Source organism: Triplophysa dalaica, chromosome 6 (assembly GCF_015846415.1).
Source record: "Triplophysa dalaica isolate WHDGS20190420 chromosome 6, ASM1584641v1, whole genome shotgun sequence".
In the NCBI taxonomy this organism is placed as follows: Eukaryota; Metazoa; Chordata; class Actinopteri; order Cypriniformes; family Nemacheilidae; genus Triplophysa; species Triplophysa dalaica.
The window spans coordinates 20360604-20381963 of NC_079547.1; the positions used below are offsets into that span (position 1 = coordinate 20360604).

The window sequence follows — 21360 nt, forward strand, 5'->3', positions numbered from 1 at the left end:
ACATGGTTTAAACTTAATTTGGGAAAGGAAAATGTAACTACCCTGAAATAATGATAAGTACATGCATTTTATCTGTTTGTGTGTGTACATAGAAGCTGGGGTCAGGCAATGAGTGACCATCCAAAAAGAAAGGGTCATGTGACGTGTAATGCTTTTGACATATGGGTCATTGACCGCGAATTATAATCTGAGTTTAAACAAAGCCCTACACTCCCTCCCCAACACAAACACATGGTCCTATAAGTACTCAGACAGACTTCCACAACTAGTCAATTAACAAATACAACTTAAACCTTCAAATACATCTCTAAGCTTGTCTATTTGCCAAAAAACACTTCATATGACATAAAAAATCTTGCATTTTATTCACTTTGATTCGTCATTGCTATAAAAACATACTCTACAACAGTGGTTCTCAAACTGGGGACCACAAAATGGATCTAGGGGATCACAGATTTTGTGGCATTTTAGATCACCAATCAAAAGAATTGATGTTACAGAATTGTATAACTGAAGATGTATTCAGTTTATATAAAGCTCTAAGTTTAAGATTATAAGTCTTTATTGGGGGGGGGGTTAGGGTTAGGGGGGGGTGCAAAAAAAGACACTGCTTTACAAAACTACAAACAAATCTGTTCTACAAGTCACAAGAAAAACAAAAGGATGTAATGATTCACAGTACCCGTCACAAACTGCTACACATTGTTGAGCAAACATCTGGAGAGAAGATCTGTCTGGATATATAAATATCACTCGACTGTTACATCACTCTCAATAAAAACTTTCTAATGACTTAATTAAGAGAAATATAGCAAACTAAAATTTTATTTTGAAAAAAAGTATTATGAGTCTGAATTGAAACAGGCTTTCTTAAAAGCGCAGCATTATCTGGATTTTTCCGCAGAGAATTTATATGTATGTCTGTGTAAATGTTGTGTAATCAATGTCCATATGGTCAATAAATAAGTAGCAAAAAATAGCATCTGTTCGGCTCCACTTAAAGACGCACTCAATCGCTTTCGAACACGTAGCATTATTTGATGTGTTGATGTTATAGCAACTGAAAAATGAGACATATCTCACGCTCTCATATCTCATATCTCGCGCATATCACCCTTCCCCCTTTTAAAACAACCGGTAGCGTTTTGTTTACAACACATTCAGTCTCAGCCTAGCAAACCTGCATGTTACAGCGTGAAAGCCACAGTGACAGTGGTGTAAATCTATTGAAAAAAATAAGAGGATCAGTGATGTGTGGTTTGACATACATTGGTGAGTGACACTGATTCTAAAGATTTGATTGGACAAGAACTTTGAAATGGAGCCTGAAGTGTAGCGTGATGTCATGTAACTTCTATATTTGTTTGAGCCTACGTGCCAGACTGTCAGTTTTAAATGGTTATATCTCCTAAATGCGGCTCACTCATTTTTAATAAAAGACAAAAACCTTCATTTTGATTTCACTGGGTCTTTAACCTTTCAAAAAACAACACCTTTGTTTATGCAGCATATATTATATATTAGATCTCATGAATGACTGAATCCAGGTTAAGGTTTCTAGAATAGCATTCATTAGACACAATGGCAGCAGACAGACCACAGCACTAGCAACAATAAGATAAGAAACAACATCCTCAGTCAACATTGAAGCATTCATATATATTAAACGAAAAGAGCAGATGGTGCTATGAAAAAACATACATAAAACTATTTAAAATCAACTGACTCGCTCACACAGTACAAGTACAAAAATAATAAAAAAATGTATGTAAAACACATTTTACATTGTATTTTTCTATTTCATTTACCTTGATAATGATACTTGAGATCTGTCTCTTAAAAAGATATGTATGTGGTATGCTGAACAAAGTCAACTCGCATATCATCAACAACTCAAAAATATAGACAATCTCCAGCTACACCAAATTCAAAGACCAAACCATTTTGAAACTCTAACTATCAATTTAGAAATGTCATAATTTTTTTACTCCTACCTCATAAACATCTCCCAGAAGACACCATGCTTGCAGGAATCTCCTACAGGGCACAAGTCCATCACCGTAGCATCTTCTCAACACCTGTTCAGTCAAACTCCACATAAACTGACTCCCAGAGGCCAGGAGATCCTCTATGCCACAAAACATGCCTAGCGCCATGCCTGTTTGTCCTGCACACTAGAAAGCTGCGATCCTTCTGGAGCTGATGTAACTACACTGGAGCCTGGAAGAGCCAGGGTCGGTATGCCACCGGCTGGGTTTCAGGCTTTCTGTGTAGGCTTCCGTCCAAGACTTTCCCCCTTGGAGTAACGCATAGAGAGAGGGCAGGCCACAAACAATCCGAAGTCAGAGACGAGCCTACTGGAGCCACGTAACACACACAATGACACACATACTCATTCTTAGCGATGCACAATGAGTATCTACACACTTATTGAGAGAAGCCTGCGAGAACACAATCGCACGCTTTTTTACGCAAATCGCGCACAATGTCTGCCCCAACCATTCCACTCCCTACTCATAAACAAACGTTGTGGTTTTTCTATGCTTTTCACAAGGGTATGGCTCTCATGACCAACTTTTACAGATGCTCATACAGCCAATAAAACAGATCCTCATTGTTTTGTTCTTTGTGAGCAATGTATAAACAGACACTTACTGACTATTAAAATGAACTGTGCATCAAAAACCGTCACTTTGTTTCATGATTTCAAAAGTGATTCCTTCACCTGCATTGTATGAATGTTGGGGTTACCAATAGCTGTTTCTGACCGCGTGTACATGTGTGTGTAAGTGTGTGTCTGTTGGGCGTAGTTTCCATCAGACAGTTCACATCTCCACCCGGCATATTCCATAAAGGGAATATATAAAAATGCTTTCTTTGGAACCATCTGGAATATAAGAGACTGATGTGTTATGACTAACACCCATGCTTGAACTCCTGTGCAAAATTATAGTGGTCTGACAAAATGGAATACAAGGCTACATTTTCCAACGCCAAATTAGTCTCGCGAAACAGCTGCATTGTACAGTTTAACAACTTGTTCAAATTCTGTTTAGCATTAAAAAAGGAAAAAGTTTAAAACTACTGTTGATGAACAAAAATCTATTTTGTGCTTGCATGTGTTATTGGGGTCTTGCATAACACAGAAGTTCACAGCATATGCAGTGCACACAGCTGTCTTATTTTTCTGTTTGTAGAAGGCATTAGAAATAAACAGACATGACAAGAAATAAATTAAATACTTTAATATGACGCAGCCGTCTTCAGGAGGTTATTCAAAGAATAAGGTCACATCTGTTAATATGGGGACAAGAAAAGCTGCTTTTCTATGCTTGTCACCTACAAGTCAAGCAATTTGCATACATGCAAAAACAAGATATTCTACTGGTTTGACCCAGCTAGTAGTTCAATTTTTGCACTACCAATATTTTTGGTACGTTAAAACTCCCAGTGAAATGAAAAAAAAATTACAATGCCTATTTTTTTATGAAATATTGCAGCATTAATTGTACATAGCTTATCAATATGGGTTATTCTGTTTTTTTAATCGTGTGCCCTCATTATCTTTTAGTTAAAATCTAGAAAAGCCATTCCGTCCTGTAATGTGTATACATTTTAAATGATGTATGTTAGACGGGTTGGGCGGAGGGTGCCGTTAACTCCTCCCCTTAAACTGTCAGTCTGCTGCCAGTTCCATTTCAAAATGCAACGGCTGTTTTTATACATCAAATCGCAAAGAAAGACGAAAGCCACACCCACTATTTTTATCATTTAAAATTCCATTTCACACGGAAATGCATCAAAATACAGAAGTAAAAACGATAGCAACTTCCGGTTCACAGGGACTTCAAGCCACATATCTTACTTAGACATGTGTATAAAGGCCAAAATACACTACAAGACTTTTGCTCAGATTTTGCCCAGATATTCATTCTGGACTTGTTGCAGAAAGTCTGTGCCAGTCTGCAGAATTCATCAGTTAGTGTGTTTCTATGTGAAACTTTCAAAAAGTCTGCAATTGTAGTGACTAGTTTAAGTCTTGTTGTGTATTCCAGCCATTAGTAGCAAATCCCATCACATCTTCATCAATGTAAACAACTACAATGTTATCCTGTGGACCTAGCAACGTTAGAACAATATTCAATTTGAAAATTTAACAGAACAAGAAATTAAACGAAATAAAATTGAGTTCAAGATCAACCGATGATATATTATTTACTTAGATGCTACAGTTAAATGAGATTGATATCTTCCATCCTAAAGATTTCACAGCTCCTTGCATTTATTTACAGGCCAAAAAATATGCTTATTTATTCAGACAGTAGTGTAAAGAGCCTTTAACCATGACTGAAATAGTTATGACGCATGTTCAACAGTTGACTGATGGTAAAGGAGACATTGATGGTAACCAGTGATTGGATGCTCGGAGGCAAGGTTTTAAGTGCATTCTGGGAATTAAAGACCCTGCAGCATTGGTATGAATGAACACAGGGGTTAGAAACAGGACACCCTTAAGTCTGGCATTGATCTTTACAAGCGTCACTCCTTAACCTTAGTGTGAACATCTGAAGATTCACATTCACCAGAAAATAAGAGTGTTATTGTTCATTTCATAATATTATTTTACTGTACAGAAGTTTAATAAAGGGAAATGTGCAGTCAGTGGATCATACTCACAAAATCAAGCCCTGCAGGATCATGCAAAAAGTCTCCTAATGGGGTTAATTGAAAAAAATGACAGCCGTTTGTCCTTTCCAATAAGAACATTTCTAATAAAGATCATTCATTATCAAAATCAAAGCTAATACCCATATAGTTGAAACATATATTTGCACAAACAAACTCACATTTTATGACTATATCATTTCTTCATTAACATCACAGAATTTAAATTTACAGAATATAGTACAAATAGAAAACAAAAAACAACAACTGAAAGTCATTCCCGATGGAAGGTCCTACTTGGAGGATCCCTTATAAAAACTAGTGAGACAAATCTAGTGAAACTTCTCAGGTGAGAGAGGGAGAGAGAGAGAAATAAAGAGAGAGACAACAGGACACTTAATGCAAGACCAAAACAAAGACAAGCCATCTAGACACACTCCTAACTTCCATGCAGATTGTTAATGGAATGCAACTACAAACAAATACAATCACACAGACACAAAGAAAGGAGACTAGTTTCAGATAAAGTGCTCCTCTATACAGAGAAAATAATGCCTGCATGCACAAACAAGAGCAACCGAAGTTCACATTCGACCTGCACCTTTAAAAGTAAACACAGCTGTGCCTTTTGAAGCTGTTTCGGTCGAACCCAAAAGGATGTATCTGAACTAAAACAAAGACTACCAGCTTTTACATCAACGCGTCAAAACATCAAATGGCACATGCAATATCCTCTTTCTACATACCGACGTTATGTTCAAAAGGGAAAATAACATGTGGCAGAAGTATGCCTAGAGACTATTGATGGCTTTTGCTTTGGTTTGCGTGCCCGTTACATAAAGGAGCTTTAGTATATTAACCCTGAAATGAGGGAAACTGGGTTTTCCGTTTCAGAATGCGAGGTATGTCAAACCCGAGGATGCAGGGTAACTCAAGCCCGTTTCTAAAAGAGGTTACTTATGCTCAGAGATTGTTACCATAGTAACTTACTCTGTGAACCTAACCTGGTTTTCTTTGTTAAATCCAGAGTTTCTTTCGATCTCATCCCCCTTTTAAATTGCGAGTGCTTTAACTCATTCATTCATTAAAACAGTAATGGAACACATTTTCATCACACAGACACCATCTCAGTAACTTAAATGTCATATGTCCCTTGAGAGAATCCTGTGTGTGAAGAGGCTGCATTATAGGGATGTCCTTTGATTTCAGGAGAGCAATTTAGGACCCGAGTGGAATTCTGTCATTTCCCTGTGCATTTTTATTAAAACTGTACCATTATTCTGTACAGTGAATTAGATATATCAAAACATATCATCAATCCTTACATCACTAACATCAGCCATCGTGGCTGTATTACATCAAAGCATATTCTTTCCCTTACATTATCTCACAATGTGGAGGATGGGAAATGACTTAATAAAGTGTATAAATAAAGTGCATGAATAAAGAAATGAATAAATACAGACAACATTTTTTTGTTATTTCTGTTTTATATTTGTTGTTTCATTCATTTATTCATTTACTGGTTAATTTGTTTGTTTCTTGGAACCTGTTTATAAATTTAAACTTAAGTCATTTTCAGCACATTAGAAAATCCACTGTGTGCAGAGGGTAAAGTGTGCCTCGCTCTCAAGCGCTTTCTACCGCCATGTTGCTTTCTCCTTTGGTACCGTTGCCATGGTGAATCGTAATATCGGAGCTCTATTGATCATGGCTTGTCGTAGTCGTGGTGAACGCGCTCAACTCAAGGTAAGCCTACCCAGAGTTGATAGAACTTACTCAAATCACCTGTTCTGAAACCAAAAAGTTTCGGATCTGATTGTAAATCAACTTTTAACTCTGTGTGGGTTGAACATACTTATTGAAACGGACCCCAGGACCGTTACAAATGTTGCTCTATTAAAGCAACAATCCCCACACATTAAATGATGACCTCATACTCTGGCACTCGTCTGGTGTCATGTGCGTGCCCTCAAGCCTTACAGACATGAGATCCCATTCATTGACTCATGATGGCACCCCGCTGACAAGTAAATGCGTATTGTATTTTAAACAAAAACAGGACAATCGTATGTTGTGTTTTAAAACGTCAAGACAGAGATCGTTCTGCTACCCTTTACTTAGACTTGTCAGGGGTGGGGAGGAAGGAGATTTCTCTTTTCAGGTCTCATTTCCAAATCATGTTATGAACACAAAAGCTTTTGGTTAAGATACAAAGGGACAGTCAGAAATTTCACGTGGACACATTGACTTGGTTAATATAAATTCCCTTTCATGGTACCTTTGTCAATCAATCTCATTTCGTTTCTATCTTTCTTTGTCTTTCCCTGCTCCAATGTTGCTCAGAAACAGTCCCATAGATACCCTCAAACTCTGATTTGTATTAATGAGCTAATTTCCACTGAGAACCCAGAGGAGGGCCGAACAGCCAGCCTCCTCATCTCGTACTTTCCCCCGGCATAGCTGAAATGTGACATCAATTACCAAATGAAATATGAACACGATGAATTGCCTGTAAGGTGAAGGCATTTTATACATCCAAAGGGCACACACATGCACAGAACATGAACATGACATGAAGCTCCTTTGAACTACACGTGTGCATATCAACAGCTGATGGCCCTAAAAGTGTGTATGACTGTGCTTGGAGGATGTGCAGCGTCTGCATTGGCATTCTCATTTCTGGAATGCCTTTTGAACCCAATCGTGTACAGTACTGCACAGTCAGACTATAGAGGCAACGCCAAACGGCTGTTTGAACAGTCCACTCAATGACTGCAGTCTTTGTTAGGTTACAGATGGTTTGACAGGTGGATTGCTGGCAGAGGAATTTATTTTGGATAATGAATTCTGATTGAAAAAAAGATACATTATAATATAAACAAACGTGTTAAAGTAATAGTTCACCCAAAAGCTCATTGACCTCTTGTTATTTTCTTCCGCAGAACACAGAAGAAGATATTTTGAAGAATGCTGTTAACCGGAACCAATTGACTTGCATTGGTTTTGTGTCCATACAATAGAAGTGAATAGGTGCCAGCACTGTTCGGTTAACAAATTTACCAAAAGGTGAGTAAATGATGACAGAATTTTTCATTTTTGGGAAAACTATCCCTTTAAATAGCTACACTGTAAAAATAATAATGCTTCTTCACAACTGAGATCTAATAAATATGTTTTAATAAATTATTTTTTGGTTGGACAAGTAACACTTGTCAAAACAAATTTTAAGGAACGAAAAGAATTTACCTTTATAAATATTTAAAGCTGGGTATTTATCTTAGTGCCTTGCTTCATGTGTATTTGTTGGGTCTTTAGCATCTGGGCTGTCACAGTGAGCCCATTGAAGTGTCTGTTTGACCGGGATTTGGGGCTGATGTAGGCCACAGCACACAGAGCTAGGTTATGTTGAAACCTCTGAACCATGACGAAAAGAAAGGGTGTGTGCGCATAACACAGATGCCACGGAGCAAGGGGGGAGGCGGCCACTGCTGCTTCTGCCCGGCGTTTGGCGCATACTGTCTGTCTGCCCCCTCTAATAAGGTCCCAGCGGGATTGTGGGTGCAGGGACTTTTCAGAACGATAGATTAAGGATGTGGGGCCACTGCCTTTCAATGTCATTTGCAGAAGATGAAAACCATGAATGGATTCTATGTAGTTTCACTGTAGGGGGCTAGATAGACAATGAATAAAATGTGAATGAGTGAGTAAGCAGGGAAGAGCTGGGGAGAAATCTGATAAAGACAGATGGGGTATCTATGATTTTAATACAGGGCTCTCTGGAATACTTGATTCTGATTGGTCAATCACAGAATCAATTATTTTGTATAATGACCCATACACTGCATGATTGACAGCCAATTTCAACCTATTTCTGTACTAGTTTTATTACATTGCCGTCTTTTCCATCACAGATAGCTCACGTACATTAAAGTAGCATGTCTAAGAAGTCATTATTGCAAAATATACCCTTTATGAAAGATCGATAAAAGATCTTTTGTCAAGTAATCTACAATTTATTATATTCAATATTCTAGAATAGCGGCTGTCACCATACCTTACCCTCATACAGGATACCCTCGTACCTCATACATTTTCACAGTATCTTTATTGTAATGTTACACTAATTTATGAATTTCATCACTCATATATTTAAATATTTTTGCATAGAACACAAAATTATATGTTATCTACATAACCTTATTAAATATGCATCACACCAGCAACAATTTGCTGGGAAATACATGAACTCAACACTCATCGAACCTTCATCCTAACATGTTTAAATATGCACATTTTGTGCATTGGTAATCATAAGATTGCTGAGGCATGAATGTTTAGCATATCCCCTGTCTCTTGTCCTTATTAATATTTAAAGGTCCATACAACCTAACAGCACATCTCCTAATACATTATGCAAAGTATCACTTCACCACATTTTAAAGCATTTGGTCTAAACCACTTGATCTTGTCTCTTGTCATACTTTGTTCAAATCACTTTAGTCACACTAAAGTAAAACTGTATCCCTTTCTGGATGCCTGACGCTGTGAAATTGGCTGAAAGATGAATAATAATATTTTTATTGGAACAAACTGGGTTCAACAATAAAGTTTAGTGCCGTAAAAAGCCACATTGTATGCTGTTTTTTCACACAAAGAAGCTTATTCTCTTCTTTAAAGTGTTTATACCTGATCTCACATTATTTCTTATATTGATGCAGAGAACTAGAACAAAACGACAAAATTATCCAGAACTCGCTGTCTGTGTTTGAACGTGGTGAAATAGTAATAGTACAGTATTGAAATATATAGAAGTGTGGTACGATACAGTATTGTAATCAAGTTTCCCTTTATTCATAAACGGGCAACAAAGCGAAAAGAGATTCAAAATGACTTTTAGAGAAATCATGCATGTCTTATGTTGGTGAATAGCCCACAGCCACCTGCTCCGTGTCAGTATAAACAAGGCAGTACAACAGTGCAAACAATTGCACGGCTACGAAATTCACATGCATGATAAGTTAGATCCCAACAAGCCGCATTAAGTCTAATCTTTAAATCTTATCACAATGATCCAGCCATACGAGAAATCTTGCTTTGCATGCATAAAAAAAAACATTTCAGCAAAAGCTCAGCATTTCTCATAAAAATGACTAAGACTACATTGTGAAGTGCTGATTTTGTAGTGAGTGACAAATTAGTCACAAAATCCTCTAAAGCTTTACTCACCCCTCTGGGTAACAATTCAATCACCTTTTGCTGGTCATTCACGGCATGACAAGGTCGTCGCCCTTTGTCAAGATCTTATAAATGACTATGCCCCACCCTGAGGCTAGTCATATGATGCTCAGCTTACAAAACACCTGCTTTAGTCAACATTCATTCCTCGCTTGTCATTTCAAACCTATATGACTTTTTTCTTCTGCAGAACACACTGCGGAAAATGTTTTTAAGAATATTTGTAACTTACTACTTTAAACACTTCGTGAGATCTTCACGAGTTACCGGCTTGCTAGAAATCCCCTCATATATGGAGGCATACAATGAGCATGTATGTGTAACCCAGCATGTTTTGGATGTCCTGTAAGGTCTGTTTTAAAATATAATTCATAATAATCATGTTGCGACTTCACACATAAGCTTTTAGGTTCGATTTCTTTAGATTCGCTGTTAAAATGCCAGTCTGAACGCTAAGGACTAAATTATAATTTTTTTGGTCCGGACCAAATATGAACGCACCGTTATTTATTTAATTATTAAACATTTGCATTTCCTGTGTTGTGTGGGTTTTCATGCACCCCAAAAGTAATGACTGTAATGTAGTATCTTTAAATAACAATCCTTCAATGCCATTTAAAGAATGAACTGCCATTATAATACAACATCTGTTACACGGACAGATTATATACTTTTAAGATTGAATAAACATCACAAAGGAAGAGGACACGTGGTCTATTTGACTGTCATTCTAATATGGAAAACCATCTGCTAGACCGTCGCCTGACCTCTGTCCATTTCCTTCCTTCAGTTTGTTGTCACAAGCTGTTTAAGTGCTACTGACACATTTTACCATTTATGAAATAGTATTTTAATAAAGTGTAGCATATTACACATTTTCCAGACTCGTGTGAAATACGGAGATAAAGAAAACCTGAAGAATCAACTCGCTAACTGACAAATTCCCCCCTCCAGCGCTACCATTTTTGTGAAACCGTGCCAAACAACTCTATTGATTTACACTGTAGGCGATTTCTATTTTCCCTGTAAAGATGTTTTCATAGATTCAACCCCAATGTTTCTCAAGAGGGGAAACATGCACATTTACAGTCGCAGTGACAGGAGAGAAAGTAGCGGATGAACCATTATCATCCATTCTTCCCCTTTGTGTCTAGGTGGTCTGATATTAATAGACGCATTTGGGCATTGATGGAATGTAATTGAACATCTGCCTGCCAGTGAAAAGGAGAAAACGGGTTATAATTATAGGGATTATGCACAGTTTCCCTCGAGAACTGTAAAAGGAAACATGGAAGTTCAAACTCGCGCAGAACAGCAATACGCAATAAAACATTTAGCTTTGTAGCTCGAATTGTATTTTTAAGTGGTTCTAATGAACCTTTAAAGGGATAACAAAAAAGAAACAAAAATGGAAATTCTATCATTATTTACTCACCCTTCTTCCAAATATCTTTTTCTGTGTTCAGCAGAAAAAGAAATTTAAACTGGTTTGGAACAACCTGAGGGAGAGTAAATGATAACAGAATTTTCATTTTTGGGTGGAAGATTTATAGAGTAATGTATTAACTGACAAAAAACTAGTTTGACACTAAAAAGACCTAAAGAATGACATCAAAGACAAAAGCCACGAGGTGGCTCATTTGTATGATTTAATTTGTACATGTTTGATTTAATGCCAGTGATGTTAGGTTTCGGGGACGCCCTTCAGTGTTGCTTTTTTCTAATAATCGTATCTATTCATACAAATCTAAATTTGCCACCTCGTAAAATATTAACAAAAAATGAATTCTCATGAGATCAGGTTGACAGTTTACAGTAAGGTCCCTCTGTGTTCTGACAGCTGTCCACAGACAGAATTTAACAGCAATTCGTCACAGATATTGATGTGTTAGATTCATTTAACTAAACATAAGCACATGCACAGACAGCCGGCATAATACAACTCAAAAACCCACACTGACACACTCTGTCACACAATACTTTGTTCATTTCAACATAAACCCTCTAATTCTGTATTTGCCAATATGCCTTTTTAAGGACACAGTCAATTGGACTGACACCAGTGTCCTTAATGCAATGAGGGATCAATTACCTCACACTGGGTCAAACTTGCTTTGTAACCGAGTTGGTATAATTGAATTGAACTGAATCCACAAACCCCTCAGAGGCATGGCCAGTACCACCAAATGTGGTGGCTTTGAATTGATTTGTACCACAGCGCTTAAAGATTACTGCTGACCCATACAGAGAAATTGACCACCAGGCTTCTTTTTTTCAGAAGCAGATTTAAATCTACATTTAACAAGTGCAAAAATAATTCTAAGATACTTCTCACTGAACCAAAACTGACTCACTTCCTTAAAGGGCAAATATGTTCAGGTTACACTCTTGGAAGAGTCATCTCACAGTGTATACGTAAGAGCGGTATATTATCTTTTGTGGTGAGTCTTCCTTTGTCGTCTAACAGGTAGGGGAGTCGGGTGTCAGGTTACACATCGTGAACATACTGGATATACAACTATATCATGTAACATCATCGTCTTGTGTGTGGTGTTAGATAAAAACAGAGAAATTTGACAAGGGCAGTAAGATAAGATGCCTCTAACAACCATTTAGACAGAAACATAACCAGGAAGGGTTGATTGTTGAAAATGTTGTTCTTCAGTTAATCCATTAATGTGAAAGGGCATGTTCTACACATTAAAAGCATTTTCTATAAGCAAACCCATTGATGCACTCATGGAACTCTTTAAATCTGTTAATAGCTCTATTCAATTGAAACTGACCCAATACAATGCATTAAACTGAAGTAGGCCACTTACTGTAATTTTATTATGCATGTCTGTTAGACGGCACATGCCGTCCACTTCCTACAAAGCCCTATCTGAATACAGCCTTTGTCGGCTCAAAATATATTCTGGCTTACATCAATTGTTGAGTCACATAATAAAGCCCTAGAATACAATCCCACAAATCTCTTTTTTCTTAATAAGATCACCTGCTTCCTAAAACAAAAGAAAAGCTTTTCACAAAAAATTGTATCGCCAATATTTGGATTGAAGTGTGTCACCCTCACATAATATTCAGGATGTCACATGTTCTGTCTCCTATTGTTTGTCTTTTACGGGAAGCAGGAAGTTCAGCGTCTGCAGGAACGGTGGGAAATGGGGCTTTTTGATAGTTTTGTCTTCCTCGTTGTTTAAAAACATTCTAGTTTCTTAGTTTGTGCCTTATTAACAGCTCTCACATGTGTGAACAAGGAAACATGGATGCACAAGCCATATTATTGGGTATTTTTGCTAAAATGAACAATGAATACGAAGAGTTTTTAGATTAGTTAGATTAAGATAGAGTGCGTTTTTCTTTTTAACAACAAAGTAAAACAAATCGATCTGCCATCAACCATTGAAAAGCCCATCTGAGAGTCAGGTGCTCCTGGCAAAATGACACCTTGTGTTTCACAAATAAACACTTTCCACAGAGTTTGTCTCATAGCTTACAGTCCACATACAAGCAGGGAAAGAATAACCTGTTTGTGTACTAAAAGCAGTATGTAGTGACCATGGCATACGAGGTTATGTTTATGTCATCAGTCAAGCGTTGAGGTTGTCAAATATCATGCATCAAGCATATATATAAAAAAGCGCAGCGCTAACGAAACTGAACATAAGTTATTGTAAGTATTAAATCGTCTGCAAAACAAAAAAGGGAAAAACACGCACACTACGCAGTCATAAGCAAGCGGAACTCACCTCTCTTTATCGTCCGTATTGTTCTGTTTAAGCCCCAGGTTTGCGAAAATCTTTTGTCTTGTTTGCTACGCGAGTGTGAAATATCCCTGTTGTCTCCGTGATCTCGAGAGCGCAGTCATGAACATAAAATGAAAACCGATGCACAAAATGTATCCCGCCGGTGATACACTTCATGTCAGGTTTGTGAGGACACAGGCTGTGTCGTTAAAGTCCCGTCCATTTACACATCTACCCCTCCTCCGCCCCTATCTGTTCACTCCAGCCGGAGTAGACGAATTTCCCTCTGCCGTTACTATGGAGACATGAACGCCATTGACGCACGAGCCTACTCCAATCTAGAGTATAATACTATTGCTACTACTAATAATAATAAGTAATGATTCATGATCTTATTATATAAAATAAATGATCATATACAATTATTTTAGTAATTCATTTTAAAAGATAATTTACATAATGGTTTATTATTATTGCTATTTTTATTATTATTAAAAACACAACACAATCCTTCCAGTACACCGTAAAATTGATTCCTAAAATTCTTACCGGATATGACGTCAGGTCTTTTGACGTAAGTGGTGAGTGATGGCGCGCAACGTAATTTGCACCGGCCAATTTGAGGTGACACGCTTCAGAAGACAAATCTTTCGACTAACATCTTGATTTAACAGACACGTTATGAACAGTATTCACAAAATGATACAATTTACACAAACGAATATTCGACTGAAACTTAATTATTACAATATGTAACGGAGCTAAAACACAAACCTGGGGGTGGTCAATTTTGTATCTAAGTCTACGATAACCCTACATTATTAATCAATTATCGGCTCAATAATTTTAACAAACTGTAAAGACAAGTTTTTTGTATGAGAGATCACTTACTTTTAATTTGAAAATAATAAGCATAATAAGGGCTGTAAATCGCGACACGTGCTACGATAAAATCTGTCTGTGCTAACAATAAATTAGCCAGTGTAGCGTGCCTGCGATACAGTTTGACATGTGCGTTTGTGTGAAGTGCGTTTGTCGGTGTCTTTATTTCTGTGTGACATCAATTAATGGTTTATTTCACGAGTATTTAACTGTTAAAGTAGAGCTATCCTAAAACACACAAAACTCGAGCGTCTTCCCGATAAACCATCAAAATAAAAGTTCGTTTAAAGGTGCAGTTTGTAAAAACCGCCGCTAGATCGCTCACGATCAAATCAACAACAATCCCGTGTCTTGATGACGCTGTGAAGGAGGGTGGAATAATGGGATCTGTTGTCTTCAACTTCAATCAAACGGGAACGAGAAATCATGTTAGCAAATGAGGTAAAGTTTTATGATTGTTGCAAATAATTGTGGTCCATAGATAAGTGACTGCTCGAAACAAGTGAGTGGCTTGCTAGACACTACTTCCTTATTTGTCCAGGACACTGTTGTCATCCGTTTTTTTAACATAGGGGAACGCGTATACGACGCCATCGACAGGTGACTGCACACCCGGTGTCACTTTTTAGAATGGTGAGAATTTTCTCATGATCTACAAGTAGTTGGAAACATTTGAGATATTGTAAATTCTCAGCTGAACAAAATATATAACACTAGCTTAGAGGTTTTTTCATATTTTACTGCAACATTGTTACAAACTGCACCTTAAACTCAAACACACAGACAAAATACTCTAGTGTACTATAGTATTTGCTATAGAAAATTGTAGTGCCCTTCTAGTAAATTGATAAACTTTAGTAGTAAACACTGTATTATACTACAGTAAGGTTCAAAATACTATTGTATCTAGGAATTTTACTGTGGTTTACTATAGTAAATAATACAATAGTACACTACAGTAATTTATGTGGACGAATATACCAGTATTGAATAGTTAAAAAATTAAAAACACAGAACTTAGAAAAAATAAAACAGATTTAGTTAAACTATAAATTATTAGCCCCTAATTTATCCATCAGTATGTAAAATTAATGTCATTGTCAATTACCTGCCTATTCATATGAGGAACTGCACTTGCATATTTTTTAATGATGGCTATTGTTGCTACTGTTTGGGCTGTGCTATTCAACTTTAAACCTCTGAAGCAACAGTGCTATGTGCAAGAAAAGTGAACGTACAGACCTGATGCACTAATAACAATTACTGCTTGTCTTTGTTCTATGGCAGTCATGGAGAGTATAACCAAATTCAGGTGCAGCGGACACTAGGTAAAATGCTTAGAAGCAAACTTGACCAATCAGAATCTAAATTATTGACACTTCAAATGAAATGTCATTTTTTTTATCTTCAGACAAGTAATCTTTGTACTCGGACAAGTGAATGACATAACACTGCCTGGACAAGTCATTTTTGTACTCGGTCAAGTGAATGACACGACACTGCCTAATGTCAAGCCCTGCAAGATAAATATCATGTTAAAACAATCAAAAATGTTCTTTCACAATCTCATGTTCTTTTAACTTTGACCTTTTCTCATGTTATAGTTTGAAATTTGAAGGTGAAAGAAGAGTGTGGGAGATGGATGCCATCTTATCCAGGATTGATGATTTCACACATGGCTTGGTCTAGACAGCACTGCGATACTTGCTCACCTCCCAAATCTATTTGGATTCAGATGATTATTCAGGAAGGTGGGTTAATGAGTTCTCCGAGCTTGTCACTGGAGAAAATTTCTGGTCACCTCACTGACCACAGCAAGTGACTGGACATCTTCAGACACACATTAGATAAGCACTATTGCAGGAAATTTTGAAAAGGGCAATATACATACTTTATTAAATATACTAACACTTTTAAACTAAGTCCAATCAATTCATAATTACCAACAGGGGTGTCAAAAACCTTTGCTTTATTTCTAATTCAATGTAGAGCACACTAGAACTGTATCCTACAAAACTGATGGTGATAAAGCCGTCGAATGTCATACAGCTCATACCTAAAACTATGACTTACTGCAACTTATGGATAAAAATATACAGCACACACACACAAACATGAAACATGTGTATGCACTGCAGACTAAAATTTAGTTTAGAGATGCAAGATTGGTTCTAAAATGAATAACAGAATATGAAACTTAACACTCTAAAACAGCCCTGAAATACACATTTTGTAGTGTAAACACTTTTTTGTACTAATATCAAAAACACATTTTTATCCAGTATTTGTATTCAAAAATTATTATGATGCTCATCAGATGTGCATTGAACACTAAAACACTGGCCATTTTAAATGACATGCGTTGCCCTAAATGGAAATAATTGTTAACATTGTCAACAGAACAGAAAGAGAAAGAGAGGAGAGAGCTGGTGAAAGAAGGATGGGGGAAGGAAGGGAGTGTCAATTCTCAATACAATGGAAAACCTCTTTTAAACAGAAACAATAGTGCTGCAAGAAAATGTATAAAGGAAAAACAGGGCCAGCACATTAGAGTTTTCTATTTACTTCAAACAACAAGTATATAAAATGTATTCTTCTTCTGGGAAGAGATATGCCTGCATTGTTTGAACTGTTGTCTCCAGTACAAAAATGTAATGTGGCAGTTACACGTTCAAGAGCAAACCAAGGTGAGGAGCATGAGATCTCTTTGCACTAACAAGGTATTTTCTGCATATCCGGGATTCACAAGATTGGTTCAACATGATGTGGTGTTGAAGCCCAAGGCCGTGGTGAGGAGACGAAGTTACAGAGTGCCAGAGAGATGTCAAGAGAGCCTGAAGAGGGAGGGGGCCTTCATGTTAAGCTTAGGTGGCATAGAACCTGCGTATGGCGAGTGGTGTCATCCAGCAGTCCTTGTACCTAAGAAGGATGGGGATATCCGCTTCTGCATAGATTTCAGGTATTTGAATTCTGTATCTCAATTTGATTCATACCCTACTCCGCGTGTGAGCAATTGGATTGATCGGTTGGGTCACACAAGGTACATTACAACTATGGACTTATCTAAAGGGTATTGGCAGATACCGTTAACCATGTCTTCCAGACCCCTGATTGCATTCCGAACACCACGAGGCCTGTATCAATTCAAGGTTTTACCTTTTGGCCTTCATGGGGCCGGTGCAACCTTTCAGAGGTTAATGGATCGAGTGTTGCATGGTCTGACTTTTGCGGCTGCCTATATTGACGATATCGCATTGCTAGTGCCATGCTCTAACGGCTGAGCTACAGGAAAGCTAATAGGACAAAAGACTACTATCGAAGTCAGTTGTGACCCAGAATGCCTTTATAACAGAGTTTCATTAAATTTTTTTAATTTGTGTTAAAGGTTTGTAACAACTGAGGGTGAGCAAATCCTGACAAATTTTTATGCAAACAATTCCTTTAAAATGCAGGAATTAATCTCCTAAATTATTGTTCCATGTGTGTACGGCGATGTCATCAACAACAGCTAGTTGTTTAGTTTGGTTCCATACACACAGAGTAGATTTTTTGTTTGTGTGGTGGCCACAGAATTCGCTAGTTGAACAAGTTGGCGCCGATGAGCTTTTGGGACGCCAGAGTTGGCAGACTAATTTCCTGTCGTATAACACTGTACGGGAAAAGGAGGATTTTTGGCCTGCAGTTATGGAAGTAATATATCATCGACATGACAGATCCTCTTTACATTGCTGACCACTTCATTAAACCAATACAACTCAATAGTGTTATAGGACCGGAAATTAGTCTGCGGAACTTGGCGTCACCAAAGCTCACCTGCAGCATCTAGTGTAACTAGCCCATTTTTGCATGTCACAGTTATGTTCTGTTGTTGTTGTGACAGTTTTTGACTGAATGGATTTGTAATGGGTATGAATTGTATTGTTTGTATTGCAGGTCTTCTGTTTTTTCCGTGAGACCCAGCTGCTGACATCAAGAGGCCTGGAAAGATGTTGGCCTGCAGAAAACCACACTGACCTCTCTACTGTTCAATGGATGACTGACTACTATCGTGCTATTAAAGGGATACATTCAGTTCACCCATAAAAGGAAAGTTTTGTCATCATTTACACACCCTAATGATATTTTAAACCTGTATGATTTACTTCGGCAGAACACGGAAGAATATCATTTGAATAATGTTGGTAACAAAACCATTGGTCCCTATCCAGTTCCTCACAGACTATGTAGTTTTGTTGGCTAACCCAGAAGTAAGCGCCACGCTGGTTCCCTCAACCGAAAGCCTATGCAGTTTTATGCATTCAAAAATAAGCTCTGTGATAGACAAAACGTGTAAACATCATAAACCTTTGTTAATCAAGATTTTCTTCAAAAATAACAAATGTGATGATCATTTGTAAAGCTGAAATACAATCGGCAGAAGTAAAACGTTTATGCAATAAACAGACTTAAGGTCACTCAAAATCAACGGCACCACCAACAAGCCTCCAACAACTCTTTCAAACTTGATTAAAAATGTGTTCCCTGGTCAGTAATTACTCCGTGAATGAATCCGCATCTACGTTTTAAGAGATTTGTGCCCATGTTGCATTATTTGTGAGCTTTATAAGCACGATTACGTATGAAGTTGTCACTTTTAGCAACTTGTTAGCACCGCCGTTTTTAAGACACAATAAGGCTTTAAACATCACAAGCGGGTTATAAATGGTGTGTTCTATGTCATAGAATAAAACTTGAAAATATTAAAAGGTTTTTCTTTTTCAAAAATGCATTATGGGAATTGCTGATGTATCAATACAGAAGCAGCTGTATTGATACACGTATCGGCAAGGAATGCATCGCAATATAAAGTATTGATGTTTTGAGCACAGCCCTATTTAAATCCTTGTTCCATGTGCCCCTTTTATACTTTGAGACCCTGCCCCTTTAAAGCTCTCTGCACAGCCCTGCTTCTTTCGTACTCTTAATGTACTCTTTACTCCCACCTAGTGGGTACAAGTAGGTTAACAGTCAGGAAGAGTTGTTTGGCTCCATCTATTGGATATACCTGTCACCAGCATGAATGGATAATGTCTTATGAAACTTTATGTAAAATGTGTTTAAAGATGAAGGAAATTTGTATAATTATAAAAAGACTCTTCTTTACAAAAACAAAATATAAACATGTTTTGGTAAGGTACATGGATTCAACATTTGTTAGTAAAGAGGTTTTAGGTTGTTGCATAGATTATATTTAGTTTATAGCTGCATTGTGGCAGAATGACAAGATTAGCAAGATTACTGCTGATCAAAATATGAACTGAAATGTCTGTAGTGTGATCAAAACAATTCTTCTGGGAAGAGATGGGTGTGTATATTTAGTGATTATATAACTTTAGCTTTTTCCTGATTGGTGTTCAGGTTACAAAAGTCCTAAAGTTTACAAAATAGAAGCTGTGAGCCGTGCCTCAACACTCACGATTGATTCTTTAGACTAGAATCAACCAACAAAAAAAAATATTGAACAAAATACTGGGAAAGTAATAGGCCGATTTTATCAACACATTTCCCCTACAACTGACCATCAGCATGCAATAAATCATAAAATTAATTAAATATAAAATATTTGCCATTGTTAAATAGTGATTTTTACAGAATTCTATGCTTTTTTTTACAGATTTTCCAGGAATTAAAATATTTTATTAAATATAGCCAAAAACTGTCGAATTACAGAAAAGACTGCAAATTTAAAATTGCCAATTGCCGATTGCCAATTCCCCAGACTTCATTGTTGTGACATTTGCAGTCAAAACTTGAAAAAAAAATAGAAAGTATTTATTTATTACAGATATATTGAACCATCTGTTTATATGTTCCGAAATCCCTGCTGATAGAGTGCAGACATCAGAAAAATATTTGTTTATTCACGTTTCTATTTAAGATAAGGGAATTACACATTATGGATGTGACGAAAGAGAGGACGCATTTTTGGGAGACAGTCAATACAATTCTATATTATACAAATATAAGATACGTCATTAAACCATATCTCAAATAGCTATTTTCTAGCATGATATGTGTCACTATTTATGTAAATAACCCATGTGAATAAGTAAATAAATAAAAAATGTATGTCAGTATTTTGTTGCAGATGCATTTAATTTTAAAATTAATGTAAAAGTCAAATTTGTATGCTAAGAATTCCAGTCATGAGAGCGTTGTTAAATGTGTTGACATGGGCTATTCACCTGCTATTTGTCAGGCATGACTGGCATGTTACATAAATACTTTTTTGTGTTATATGCAACAGCCAATCAGACGCTGGAGAAGATTTTGTATTGCAAAATCAAAACAAAGAATAAGTTGCGTGAACAGGCTCTCCTCATAGAAATGGAAACCATGGAGCCCAGTGTTTTTTTAAACACTTTGTTCATTTCATCTCATTTTTACAAAGCTTATTAAGATTATTTAAGTGGTTGTGGGGAGACACCCTACCTTAAGGTCAAACCCTGATGCCACCTGAGATTCATTGCAATTTCAGAAGCAGATGATTTTGTAAGTGAAATGGTTTGATTGACACAATCTGTGTTTGAGGTGAGAGTTTGAAAGGCACGGTTTCATTTAACAGGTATTTTCCCGGAGGCGGTTTCTGAGCCCAGTTCTCACGTGTTTTAGGCGTTCCTGGGCTATCCCTGTCAGTCGGTCTGGATGATAGACATTTTTTGGCATAATGATGGGTTGCTGATGAGACATGTTCCATCGAGTCCTTGATAAAGATGCTAAGATATATAAGTCATCAGAGGATTCATGAAAGTGTGTAGATGTTTATATCATGTGGAACCTATCTGTG

General features: G+C 37.1%; 1 protein-coding gene and 1 long non-coding RNA gene across 6 annotated transcripts in view; one reads left to right on the forward strand and one right to left on the reverse strand.

Annotated features, from left to right (window-relative positions):
• Nucleotides 1-13929, reverse strand: part of frmd4ba (FERM domain containing 4Ba) — a 39818-nt gene extending 25889 nt beyond the window's left edge. Inside the window, exon 1 of one of the 4 annotated variants that reach the window (XM_056750419.1) lies at nt 1995-2249. In XM_056750419.1, coding sequence (XP_056606397.1) covers nt 1995-2156 — 162 coding nt within the window. In that variant the 5' untranslated portion in view covers nt 2157-2249. Of the gene's footprint in view, nt 1-1994; nt 2255-13655 lie in introns of those variants that run through there. The other 3 variants (XM_056750420.1, XM_056750418.1, XM_056750417.1) reach the window with 3 other exon arrangements.
• A 315-nt stretch (nt 13930-14244) lies between these two features.
• Nucleotides 14245-19433, forward strand: LOC130424615 (uncharacterized). Of its 2 annotated transcripts, none has more exons than XR_008906962.1 (4): nt 14245-14276; nt 16139-16285; nt 17284-17493; nt 18468-19433. It is a non-coding gene; the product is annotated as an uncharacterized LOC130424615 (long non-coding RNA). The 2 variants fall into 2 exon arrangements; XR_008906963.1 differs by lacking the exon at nt 14245-14276 and adding an exon at nt 15074-15167.
• Nucleotides 19434-21360: the final 1927 nt, after the last annotated feature.